This window comes from Bactrocera neohumeralis, chromosome 4 (assembly GCF_024586455.1).
Source record: "Bactrocera neohumeralis isolate Rockhampton chromosome 4, APGP_CSIRO_Bneo_wtdbg2-racon-allhic-juicebox.fasta_v2, whole genome shotgun sequence".
Taxonomy (NCBI): domain Eukaryota; kingdom Metazoa; phylum Arthropoda; class Insecta; order Diptera; family Tephritidae; genus Bactrocera; species Bactrocera neohumeralis.
This window is the reverse complement of record NC_065921.1, coordinates 31145157-31158708: the sequence shown is the minus strand read 5'-3', so window position 1 is coordinate 31158708 and position 13552 is coordinate 31145157. Positions and strand designations below refer to the sequence as shown.

At 39.0% G+C, this 13552-nt stretch overlaps 1 protein-coding gene across 1 annotated transcript in view; it reads right to left on the bottom strand.

Moving 5' to 3' along the window:
• The window catches only part of LOC126756548 (anaphase-promoting complex subunit 2), a 45491-nt gene extending 32421 nt beyond the window's left edge, over nucleotides 1-13070 (bottom strand). Inside the window, exons 1-3 of the mRNA XM_050469689.1 lie at nucleotides 12958-13070; nucleotides 12438-12888; nucleotides 2995-3236 (exon numbers count right to left, since the gene is read on the bottom strand). Of these exons, the coding sequence (XP_050325646.1) occupies nucleotides 2995-3236; nucleotides 12438-12888; nucleotides 12958-13017 (753 nt within the window). The 5' untranslated portion in view covers nucleotides 13018-13070. The remainder of the gene's footprint in view (nucleotides 1-2994; nucleotides 3237-12437; nucleotides 12889-12957) is intronic.
• Nucleotides 13071-13552: the final 482 nt, after the last annotated feature.

The following is a 13552-nucleotide window of genomic DNA, read 5'->3' as shown; positions in this document are numbered from 1 at the left end:
TATTTTTAATCTTATGTAAAAGACCCTCATGCCACACCTTATCAAACGCCTGAGCGACGTCTAGAAATACAGCAGACCAGTACTCTCAGTCCTCAAATGATTTTCTTATTTCGTTAGTAATTCTATTTACTTGGGTTAAGTTCTTTTATTGTTCGAGTAACTTCAGAAGTAGAAGTCCTAATAGACACAAGCGACTCGTTTGCGGTATTAGACAAGGTTGGCAACTTAAAGTTGTTCTTTGGGAAGTTGGGTTGTAATACCTTTTCTAGGTGATTTGCAAAGCAATTTTTCCTTATCCTCATCACTACGTGCCCAATTACCATTCATCTGTCTTAGAAGCATGTTGGTATCTACTGGTGGCTTGAAAGACTTTTGGGCTTTCCAAAGGGAATTTTACTTTCTAGAACTTGGACACAGTTTCCTTATATAATTTTCAGTGTTGCGTTCTTCCTCACGTTTAAGTGCTAAATCTTAACTTTCGTACAGCAGATTTCAGTTGAAGCAGAGTTGAAGGAGAGTGATTTAACTGCCATTCACGCCTAGCTCGACTTTTCTCATTTACAAGTTTCTCTATTTCATTATTGGTGATCTTTCTGAAACCAACTGATTTATTGTTTCTTTTTGGTGTTGCCAATGCAGCTGCATTAGTTATTACGTCATTAAATTCTCATATATTTTCATCAATGTCTCTTCCTGTATTTATTTTGTAACCAATATTGATGTGGCTGCTGATATACTGTACTTTCTATACTTCAACCAGTTAGTTTTATGTGATGTTAGAGAAACTTTTGGCTCAAATATCATGAGCTGTTCGTATAGCTTTATTAGTACCGGAGAATGATCAGATGATAAGTCTGTACATGTATCGACTGTCATATGCGACCTATCTATATTTTTGACTACAGCAAATCCTATTAAGTCTGGAATTTTTTTCTATCACTGGGCCAGTATGTCGGCTTACCAGGAGATATTATATCCAGCTTATTATGCTTACTCAAAATAGTGTAGTACAACTGTCGTCCTTTCGGATTAATTAGACGTATCCAGTCCGTCCAGTACGTGTGTTTTGCGTTGTAATCTCCACCTGCTAGAAATCTTTGACCTAGTTTTGCAAAAAAGTCTTTAAATTCGCTTTCTGTAATTTTAAAACGAGGTGGACAGTATACAGCCGTAAGGTTTAAGTCACAACCCCGAGTTTTTAGTGATATTGTTGTAGCTTGTAACTGTGGAGTAGCATGAGATTCTAGAGCATAGTGGTTTAAACGATTTCTAATCAACACTGCCGTGCCACCATGCGCTTTTCCATCCGGATGATTTGTGACATACAGTCTAAATCGCGGTATATTGAAATTATTTTTATTTGTTAAATGAGTTTCTGATATAAGCATTACATCTATATTTTTTTCAGACAGAAATCTAATAATCTCTAATTTATGTTGGTTAACACCGTTAGCATTCCATTTACAGATATTTAGTAAGCTCATGTTTTACTTAACAAATTTTGCAGGGTTTGATTTTGTGATTTTATTAAATCTTGGGTCATGTTTTGCATGCAAACACTGCGTAGAGTGCAATATGATTTAGTATGCCCATATTCTTGGCAGTTAGTACATTGAACCGGACCGTTTCTTTTATGTGGTTCTCCAACAGTTACTCTACGATGCAGCAAATATTTCAAATTATATATGGGATGGTTCTCATTTCTTTTAAGTTGATTCGAATTCGGCAACAATTCAGTTTTAAACATTGGCTGTGGTATTTAATTCTTTTAAATAAGTATATTTACAACAGTTTTAAATCACCAAAACCACAAACACTCTTCAATATGATTTCTTTCTTGGCAGTAGAGTCATTGAACCGGGTTTCTGAGGTTCTTCAGTTCATACGAATAATAAATTATTATGTTTTTCATTTGACAAAAATTTAACGATTTCCATAATTCTTTTTTAAACATTGGACTGAATTTTGTTTCTATCAATATTGTATTTTTCAAAGGCACTATATGAAAATTGTTAGTACCTACAATTTCACTTAATTTCGCAACAAGAGTATTACTGCTACGTTCACGCAAATATATGTATTAGAGGTGGTTTGGCATTAACGACTGTGGTGGTAGCCTTCGCATCGTCGTCTGAACCATTGTTTAGTATGGCAAATCTGTTGCCATTTAAAACCTCCGTTTTATTTTTAATTGGTGTGCCGCTTTGAAGCTTTTTAGGATTGACCGCTGACTTTGAAGGACTTAGTTTCCTTTTTATATTAACGCACCGGTCAATGCCAGTTTGTACAGACGGGTCTTTTTTTATTGGTACACTCTCACCTTGCGTTGTGATTTTCTTCGTTGCCTGCGCGCTTGCTAGTACCTGCAGACTGGGTTCTGTCAGGGCATTTGTTGCTGTCCGATTGTTGTTTTCGGCTGCTTGTGCTGACTGCGTTCTTTGCTTCGATTCTTTTTCAGCTAAGCGCCGCGATGACTCATCATCGCCGTTACACATCGTTGTTGTTGTTGGGTCGACAAAGCTAAAGTAGGTATTTAAGGAATGCTTACGGCCTTGCTGGTGAGGCTGCGAAGCACTCATTATTGTTTGTTCGATTTTTTGTTTTCACTTGTTGATTCGTGCACTATTTATTTATGTTTATTATTATTAATTTGTGTGCACTGTTTTCAATGTTTGTTTACAATTTAATAAATTGTTTTTTGTTTTACTTTTTGCTTGATTTTATTATTAATTTCTTTTGTAAAGATTTAATTCACGGAGCGAATTAAATAAGACGTCCGTACACTTTGAACACTCTCTTCATTATTTCAGGTGAATATAAATTTTAGTTAATAATCTCTTAATCTCAGACGTTTTGTTATCAAAACAATGGACTACATGTTTGTGCAATTATCGTCTATTATTTATCTACACATTAACATTAGGTTCATATCGTTTGAAAATAAAAAAATTTAAAATGATTTACTTGGACTTATTAAACATAACAATTACTTACAATTTCAAGCTGCCTCAGAAAACTTCGGTCAAATATTCCATGGCATGTCTCTTTAATGTGCCCTTTTATGCATTTTTGAACCAGTAATGTCAAACTTTCTCCTGCTATGCCATCTAAAAGTTCCATTTCTCGTAACGCCTTATTTGTTTTATTTATTAATATATCCAAACTTTGGCACTCACAGCCATTCATTTCATTTTTACATCCGGAACATTCTTTTTTATTCATCATTAATTCAGCATCTGAAAGAAAATAACAATGAAATATTAAGTAGCAAACATAATTAACATTTATTTTAATCACACAAAAAAATTATTAAATAAAAAAGTAAAAAATAAAATTAATATGTATATCAAAAAATATATGAGGTTCAAATGTTATTAAAACCAAAGAAATATCCGACCTGCTTCCATGGAACATATATGTAACTTTGTTCATAATTTTATAATTCTTAATTTATTCTTCAAAATCTATGTCGTCCCCCTCAAAGTAATCCCCCTGGCCCAATACACTTGTGCCAACGTTTTTTTCCAATCTTCGAAAAAGTTGTTAAAGTTAATTCCCGGAATAGCCTTCAATGCGCGTGGCGATTCAGGTTTAGTGTCTTTAATTGACTTAAAACGGTTTCCCAGGAGCGGTCGTTTGAGCAATATCGGAGACTCTATATAAAAATGATCTGCGTGACAAGCTGAGCCGATTTAGCCATATCCATCTGTCCGTCTGCATATACTAGTCTCTCAGTTTTTAATATATCTATGTGAAAATTTTCACACGTTTTTTTTCCCAAGGAGCTGCTCCTTTGTTTTAACCGTCAATCTACCACTACAGCTATAGCTGCCCTACAAACCGAACGATCGGTAACAAAGGCTTGCATGGAAAGATTTTTCATTTGTGGAAATATCTTTAAGAAATGATTTATTGCTTAAGGCACTGTGCAATCCCCTAAGGAAATTCTTCTTCTTCTTTAATGGCGTAGACACCTCTTACGCGGTTATAGCCGAGCTCACAACAGCGCGCAACAATCGATTCCTTCTTTTTTCTCCACCTCCACTTCCTCTGCAATTTGTTCAATGCATAGTAGCGCCAATTCGATATACCAAAATCCAATTGGAAATTATTTAAACACCACATGACACAGATGAGATTATTTGATTGAAATAGCCCTTTGTGGAAATTTATTTTCAATGAAAACTTAAAATTAAAATTAATTCTCAATTCACATCACTTGATTTTGCCAACCAGCAGAGAGGTTTCCTCTTCTTCCTCTGCTTCCCACGGTGGGTACTGCGTCGAATACTTTCAGAGCTGAAGTGTTTTCATCCTTCCGAACGACTTGACCTGGCCAGCATAGCCCCTCTCTTAATTCGCTGAACTATGTTAATGTCGCCGTATATCTCGTACACCGTTCCCTAGAATGCGATATTCGCCATTGCTTATGCGCAAATGACCGTAAATCTTCCGCAGAACCCATCTCGAAAACTCGTAACGCCGACTCATCAGTTGTTGTCATCGTCCATGCCTCTGCATCATATAGCAGGACGGGAATGATGAAATCATTTTTCACTTTTTCGCTTAGACTATGTTTCATTGTCACAAAAATTAGTCTCAATTTTATTGTATAAAATTTTTTCAAACTAGTTCAAAAAAATTACCAATAGCCTCGGAAGAGAATCCTCCTTTCGATGACGACCATGGCAAACTAAATAAGGATTACGATTTGAGGGCATGCACCAGGAATTTGCGGTCCCTTAATTGGGAAGGTGCCGCTGCCCAGCTAGTTGATAGGTCCTTGTGGCATTTACTACAGTGGCCATATAAAGGAGCGCAAGTTCGGTGTGGGATTCGTGGTGGGAGAGAGACTCCTTCGATGAGTATTGTCATTTACTCTGGTGGATAAACGTCTAGAAGCTGCAATCACAACAGACAGCCGAACGATTTTCTACTCGACTTGCACACCTGCTCTCTGAGAGCACTCGTCAAAAACTCGGTATAAGGGAACTGTGGGACGGCATTTCAAACTCTTTACGTACAGCTGCTACCGAAACCATTGATTTTCGGAAAATGCAAAATGGCAGCAGGTACGATGAGGAGTGTCGTGTCGCAGCGGAGAGAAAGCAAACTACCTACCTCGCAACGTTACAATCGACCACAACACGTGTGAGATGGGATAGATACCGAGAATTGAAGCGGGAAGCGAGACGCATTTGTGGACAGAAAAAGAGAGAGACCGAAATGCGAGAGTATGAAGAGCTTGACAAGTTGGCCGACAGGGGTAATGCTCGAAAATTCTACGAAAAGATGCGGTGACTAACAGAAAGTTTCAAGACCGGAGCATACTCTTGAAGAACCCAAGGAGGTGACCTAGCAACCGATGCTCAGAGCATACTAAAATTATGGAGGAAACACTTCTCCAGCCTCCTGAATGGCATGAATGCATAACACCAGGAGAATTCGAACCCTATTCCCTAATCGATTACTATGGAGCAGACGTTCCATTGCCCGACCATGAAGAAGTTCGAAGAACAACAAAGAGGCGGGGGCCGGCAGAGCAATTCAAACACGGCGGCGAAGAACTGATAAGGAGCATGCATCAGCTTCTTTGTAAAATATGGTCGGACGAAAGCATGCCCAACGATTGGAATTTAAGTGTGCTCTGCCCAATCCACAAAAAGGGAGACCCCATAATCTGCGCCAATTACCGTGTGATAAGCCTCCTCAACATCGCGTATAAAGTTCTATCGAGCGCTTTGTGTAAAAGATTACAGCCCACCAACAAGCTGATTGGTGGCTTTAGACCTGGCAAATCAACAACACAATCGGGAAGGACTTCTCCGAGCCGTTCGATACCGCACAAGGTTTCAGACAAGGCGACTTTCTCGTGTGACTTCTTCAACCTACTTCTGGAGAAAATAATTCGAGCTGCAGAACTAAATCGAGAAGGTACAATCTTCTATAAGAGTGTACAGCTGCTGGCGTATGCCGATGATATTGATATCATTGGCCTTAACAACCACGCTGTTAGTTCAGCCTTCCCCAGAATGAATAAAGCAGCGAAGCAAATGGGTTTGGTGGTGAACGAAATATCTCCTGTCCTCAAACAAACAGTCGTCCCACGCGCGACTAGGCACCCACGTCACTGTTGATATTCATAACTTCGAAATTGTAGATAATTTCATCTATCTTGGAACCAGCATCACCAGCAACCACAACGTCAGCCTCGAAATCTAACGCAGAATATCTCTTGCCAGCAGGTGCTACTTCGGACAAAGTAGACAATTGGGAAGTAAAGTCTTCTCTCGATGAACAAAAACCAAACTCTATAAGCGAGCTGTACGAGAAACACGACATTGACATAATTCAGCGAATTAAGGACAGCGGCCACGCTGGCTATGTCGTGGGGTCCGAAAAGACGAAAATACTCCAGCTCTGAAAGTATTCTACGCAGTATTCGCCGGGGGAAGCAGAGAAATAGGAAGACCTCCACTCCCTTTGAAAGACCAGGTGGAGAAGGACCTGGCTACACTTGGAATCTCCAATTGGCGCCAAACAGCGCGCTGTTGTAAACTCGGCTATCACCACGCCAATAGAGAAGAAGAATGATTTGTCAGGGTTTTGCAGCGTTTCTTGGGACAATAATCCATGCTAAATCTTTTGAAGATATCTTGTCGAGCTAAAAAGTGTGGTGTGGTACGCAGTTAGGTGGATATGTGACGTGTGGGACTACACTTTCGGCACGAAAAAAAAAATCAATGAATAATAGAATTAGTAAAATAAGCTTAATATAATTATGAAATTACTTTTTTACAGTTGCTGCTGCTTAGTGGTTATACGTTTAATCAAACCGTTGTCTTTAGAACTGTGCGCATGATGAAAGAGAAACTGTGCTATACCGGCTATGACATCGAGATGGAAATAGCGATTAGCGTTGGAAATCACTGCGCTTGTTGAGTCTTACACCGCCGATATCGATATGCGCCCGGAATTGCACAAGTATATGTATCATGCTATCAGGGGTTCAACCAGAGAACTTAAAGCCATAGAGGCGGTGCACATTGAATTCTGTAAAAACTGAAAAACTTGAACTACGGAATTCATAATTCTGCTATTTAGCAGAAATGAGCACGCACGTTCTCTGGCAGAAAAACGACTGATTTCACGCGAGAAGGTATAAAGAGAAATGATTTGAAGAAAAAATATACAAAGTCACATATGTGTGACTATTTAGTGTCATATGAAAAATTTTTTCCGAAAAATGGTAAAAATTTTAATTCTTTTACAAAATCGGGAAAAATTAGATAAACAATAATTTTAATTTTTAAATAAATTATTATTTCGAAAAACATTGTATTCATTTCGACTATTACAAAATGAAGATGTGCCAAGTGAACTTAAATGTGCTTATAGAAACACGTCTTGGGTCATCCCTTTCATTTCTTCAAAAAAAATTAATGACCTTGATGAAATATGCATATTCGCATTATTTCGTTATCGTTTCCACATTTGTAGCAATAGAATTTCTATGGCAAATACTTACATACATATATTTTTCCTTGGCACATTTGTCTGTATGTTTACGAAAGCAAATACGAGCCACATATGTACATATGTACAAACATTGATAAGGGAATACGAGTAACAAGTGCCTCACGCATCTTTCCGCATCTCCGTTGTCACGGACAAGCAATGGCCGAAGCTCACGTTTGTCAAAGAGTCAATGTGTCGAAGCACTGACGCGACGACAAAGCGTGAAATCGTTTTTGTTGTAAAATTTACTACATTTGGGTTTCGCCAAATTGGCTGCCATATTGACTTATGATGCTTCTGCTATTTGAGACAATTGTTGTTTTTGTAAAACAATAATAGAACAATAACCAAAACAACAACATCAATTGGCTGCAACATACGAAACGCAGGTAAGAGCGGCCAAGGGCATAAGTTCTTTCGTTGGAGGAACGCGATTGTGATATATCGTGGCTTGAATGGAATATCACTTTAAAAATTAAAAACAAAAAAAATTATTTGTATGAACAAAATTTTTGTATTTTAGTTGACATTAAAAATAAAATTATTTACAAAGTAAAGGACATATACATATTTGAATTAAATTTATTAAAGTATACATTATTTGGTCTCTTATCGTTTGGTCGATTCTTGTGTGTGATAAGAACCGCAATTTTGAGGGTCGTAACTTATTGTAAGTTTTATGCAGATTTTATGTAATGCCTCACAAACGTTAGTAAATCTTCCACTTCTTCCTAAAATTCTCCACCGTCTTTTTAAGATTCAAATGCTTTGTTCAACAATAATCTACAAAGAAAATTTTGTTAATGAGGATTCATAATTTTTTTTATACCTACGATATTGCTACGATCTCTTAGCTATCTCCGCACTATTTTTTTATCCCCATCACTTTCACTTGAGCTCAAATAAAAAAAACAAAGTTGGATATTTAATTAGCTTTTTTTAGTTTATTGAAAATTTCGCAAAAGTTTTGACAGTTTCACATCTATTGTGACCTAAAAATACGATCCAAAGCAATGCGGAATTAAAAAACTATTGTGAATTGAAAATACATTACGATCCGTTTGCTATCGTATGTCATAATGCCAATCACTGCATACGATTGACGTATCACGTAATTTTCTTTCGAATATTTGCCGATCCGTGCACGGATGTAACGATTCGACCCCAGGTTTTATTAGGTGCACCCCCTCTTGACCTGATTGTCATACAGCGTGCTGTTGCATTCAGGTTAAGAAGGGGTTTGAGTGTGTCATTTCTGCGGAATGATTGGATTTCCGATGATGATGTGGAGAGGGAGGGATATCTAGGGAGCAAGAGGCTTCTAAATGATAGGGTTAGATGTAGGTGGCAAGAACGTTTGGACAATAGTCCTAACGGCCGAGTGATATCTAGGGAGCAAGAGGCTTCTAAATGATAGGGTTAGGTGTAGGTGGCAAGAACGTTGGGACAATAGTCCTAACGTCCGAGTGATGTACGAGTACATTCGGGACATTGGGTTCGTTGAGGATAACCCAGACTTCAGATTTTGTCTGAGTCTGGGTTTTTTACTTACGGGACATGGGCCTCTGAATGCATTTTTGCATCAGAGGCACCTATCGGATACGTCGGGGTGTTTTTGTGGGGCGGGGTTAGAAAATTGGTCGCATTTAATTGCGGAGTGCCCGATGTACTCGGACATTAGAGATCTGGGAGGTATGGGGATTAGCTGGACTGATGGACGATTAGATGTTAGTGGTGTGATCTCCACTAGTCGGAATACCGAACAGTTAAGGTCGTTTGCGCGTGAATTGTTTAAGCGGCGAAAGCGGTTAGCTGGGAATTAGGGTTACGTTTTTGTTTGTTTGGTGTGTGTATGTGATGTATGTATGGGGTCCAACCCCTGGCCACCAGTCCGGAGCCATACGGAAGCTTAACTGGTAGTAGCTTCGGCTACGAGGTCTGACCGGAGACCTAATTCTGGTACCACGGGGAGCAGGAGCCCTCGGAGTTTACTCCAACCTGCTCATGCGGACTGGCCCCTCGGGGAGTATCGTAGTGGTTGTGGTTAAAATCCAAATGCGGGAAGAACTGACTTTGTCAGTTGAATGTGGAGTTGCATTGCAACCGGGTGCCGGACTCAAAGCACGACAGAGGTTTTAGATGGGCCTCGACCCCGACCAGGGTGGTTAGTTTGTCCATTCCACACTGCCAATTGGTACTGAAAATGCTTAGCATTCTCAGGGCGCTGATCAACGCATTGATCTGATCCGCTGTGCTTTTGATCGCCGTGGAGTAAGGCTGTGATCAGCAGGTACCCAAGTTAAACACACCGGACGTTGACGAGACCTGTCAGACTACTGCACTTCGGACTACGACAGGATGTCTCTTGATGTCTCCTATCGAACACCTACATAGTGAGGCCCGTATGCTCTTCAGGCAGTTTCTGCTGGGATGCTTTCGCAGAAATCACCATTGCAGTCACCTGCTTGGGGCTAGGAACATCAAAAGGTCATTCCTCAATTACGTCGACGACATTAGGCAGTACGCCGACCGAACTTCGGACGCAACAAACTTCCGACAAGCACTGACCGCCATTCACAGTGGAGCCATCAGCACCACCCCCCGACTTCTTTCCAGTGTTGCCGCGAGAAACAAGAGTGACCCTTGCGCAGCTTCGTTCTGGATATTGACAGGTAGCAGCCGGTTAAATTCCTACTTATTCAGAATAGAACCTGGCATATCCAATATATGTCCTGCGTGCAATAAGTTTCCGCATGACACTGGCCACCTCTTTGCATGCACCACCAACCCCACTCAACTGACACCCCTCCCCCATTGATCCGACCCCGTTTTTTAGGCGTTCCCTTAGATGACGTAGACGATAACTTAGCTAATCCTTACCATCTTAATGGGGACTATGTACCCGGTAAAACAACAACAACAACATGGTGCAGTGGAGTTGAGCTGAATATCGACCCTTCGAAGACGACCATCGCATGCGACATGCCAAGTTGCTCATGACGGGTTACAACTCCAACAGGATTAAATATGTAGTCAAGCACCCTGGAGAAAACTCAGGCAAACTTCTAGACTGGCCACTGTAAGCTCAAGCACTTACAGTTGTCAACAAAATAATAGGAGTGCTAATATAAATAATGTGTTTGGCTGCATAACTTTTTTAAATCACATCTAGATGACTCGGCACAGTAACGGTACACATAACGGGACACTAGCATTAAAGTACGAAACACATTTTTATTGTGATGATCGCTATTCTACTTCTGCTTTGCGAATACTCGGAGACACTTGTTATTGCTTTCCACAAAATAATAGGAGTATTAGAAATTTCGTTTTCAAAATAGGCCTTAACATAAAAATATTTACAAAATTAGAAAAGTAAGTATAGTTCCATAATCTAGCAGCAGTTTTAATTAATTATTATTTTACTTAATTATAGAGTTTTCTTCCAGGGGGTAGAGGAAAACATTGTACAGAGGAAAAGCGGGAAACGATAAAAAAAATTGAGAAAAGTAGCAAAAACTTATAAAGAAATCTCAGAAATCATAAAATACTCTCCTCAAATGGTAGTAAATGCCTTAAATTATAGAAATAAAAATCAAATTCGTGGACGAAAGCGCAAAACATCCACTGCAGACGATCGCAATATAGTACGCCACTGTAAAATTTATCATTTTGCTTGCAGGAGCTCCATGATGAACTAAATTTGTCAGCAGAACAAAAAAGAGCTTGGCTCCTGGCCCGGGGCTAAATGGCGAAACATATTTTTTTAACAACATTTTATCATAGATCAAAGGGCATATGTCAAAATATTAGATGGGGTAATCCATGTTACTGCATTTGCGGCTATCAGTGCTCACATGAATTGATTTGCTCATGAGTAAAAAACGTTGCAGTGTTATGATAAGTGAAGGAATGACTCGAAACACGCCGTAAGTCGACTTGTGCAGCTGTTAACTACATTAATTCTTATGCATGGAACACATAGATGGCGACAAGCAACACGCAACACATCTTATGGGAGCAGTTATTTCGACGAGGGCACGACTTCGCGGCAGTAGGCTTAAAGTTGTCGCTGTCGCAAAAACTAAAACCATTTCACTAAATGCCACTAATTTATAACATGTAAGGTTATTGAAAGCTCTAACAAGTTTATCATTATTTTACCAACAGAAACATATAATAGAACGGCTGGGACAGAGATAAAGAAATGCCCAACTCATCTATCACTGGAAGTTTTAAGACACGATTCCGATTACTTTGGCGGTCGGGTAAAAAGCACGAATTTCGTTATAAATGGGGTATGTACGGATAAGGGAGCTTCTCCAGATTAGGAATTTGCAAAAATAATGTCTGCTGGTGGTAAAACATATACCAGGAATGCTGGTGATTTGATAAAGATTGTAACCACAAACCCATTGAATCCTGCAGCGCCAGTTTTCCTCGACGCCGAGTCTTTTTCCCGAACTACCTCAACATCTGAGGATCAGCAGATGCTAAGCGAGAACTTCAAACTACGTCTGGAGAAAAAGGAAGGAATGTGGAGATCTGTACCTGTAAGAGAAAGTGACAATGTGCTTTCATAATTCAGCAAGAATGAATGCCTTTATGTAACGTGTCTGTAAACACGACATATTATATTAGAAATATATTTGACACCGACCGTGCCGAACTGGAAGCTCGATAGTTGTTAATATTATAATTGTCAGTTATATAAGTATATGAATTATAATAAAATGTGAATCCCAGGAGAACTTCCTCTTTCCAAAGGTACCTTCAGATCGTTGATCGGAACTATCTATTCTAAAATTTACCCAATAGTTCTAATACATAGCAAATCAAATGTAATTACAATTGGTAATTAAAAACAAATGAATCAACTTATTTTTGGTGTGTGTAAACTTCAGATTAAGTATACTCACCCGTTATCACAGCAGTTGGATTAGTGTACATCTGAATATAGATCTGAAAAGCCACGCAGTAAAAAGCAGACACGACTTCATTAAAACCAGTTGGCATTTGTCCAAGCAATGTTTTCAATAATATTGCATGTAATTTCCTACTATCATTATTTTGCCGAGGATGCAATTTATTTACTCGCTCTATAAATATTTCTAAGCAACTAACATTTTTTTGAAGATTGTCAACAGCCGAGGCAAATTGATGAAACATCAGAAATTGGGATTCAGCTGTTTGTTCAGTAATCCCCAATCCTATTGGAAAATTTGACCAAAACAAAGGCACAATTTTGTCACGAACGGCAGACTGAATTTCTGAAAAAACTATTTCGCTCAAGGCGTCACTTAACCCAAGCGATATGATATCCTTGCACAGTTGGTGATGGCTGTCATCATCAGAATACGTGATTGCAACCTATTAATTAAGATTTGGGAAATATCTACATATATTTTTGTTACCAATTCTTCTCTTTGTTATACTTACATTTCCACTTAATATCGGAAAGTTGCGAGAAATTTCAGACCACAACAACCCAATATCCATTACTTTATTTTCAAAACAGTTTTTAAGAAATGTAAACAAATACACTGTTTCTATTAGGCAATATACATTGCCACGATAATTAAATATCTTTCTACGAAACTTATTAGGCGGCCACACGTGTTAGTAAAATACAGAATAACTCAACACTTAATTTTTTTATTAACAACTTCCTAATTTTCGACAACTGTAGAAGATATCACAAAGCAATAAATATTTGACCCATGTAATATCAGTAATGTAATGGGATGTAGTGCAGTGTAAATGACCTACGGCCTTCACGGCCTTACAACTCCCTGGACGACCTTTGACTTTGGACTGGTTTTTGAGAAACTTTTATTGGATTTGGTTGAACCCTGGGCTGACGGCGGCGGCATTCCGGCACCTGAGTATGATGAGGTGACACTCATCAGAAATGGCTGACGGGCTAATGTCGCAACCTCCCCCGTCCCGTTAAAACGCTGGCAGGCCTCAGAGCGGATACGTTAGCGGATAGGACAGCTCTAAATGAAGGGAGATGAAGGGATGTCGAAATCGA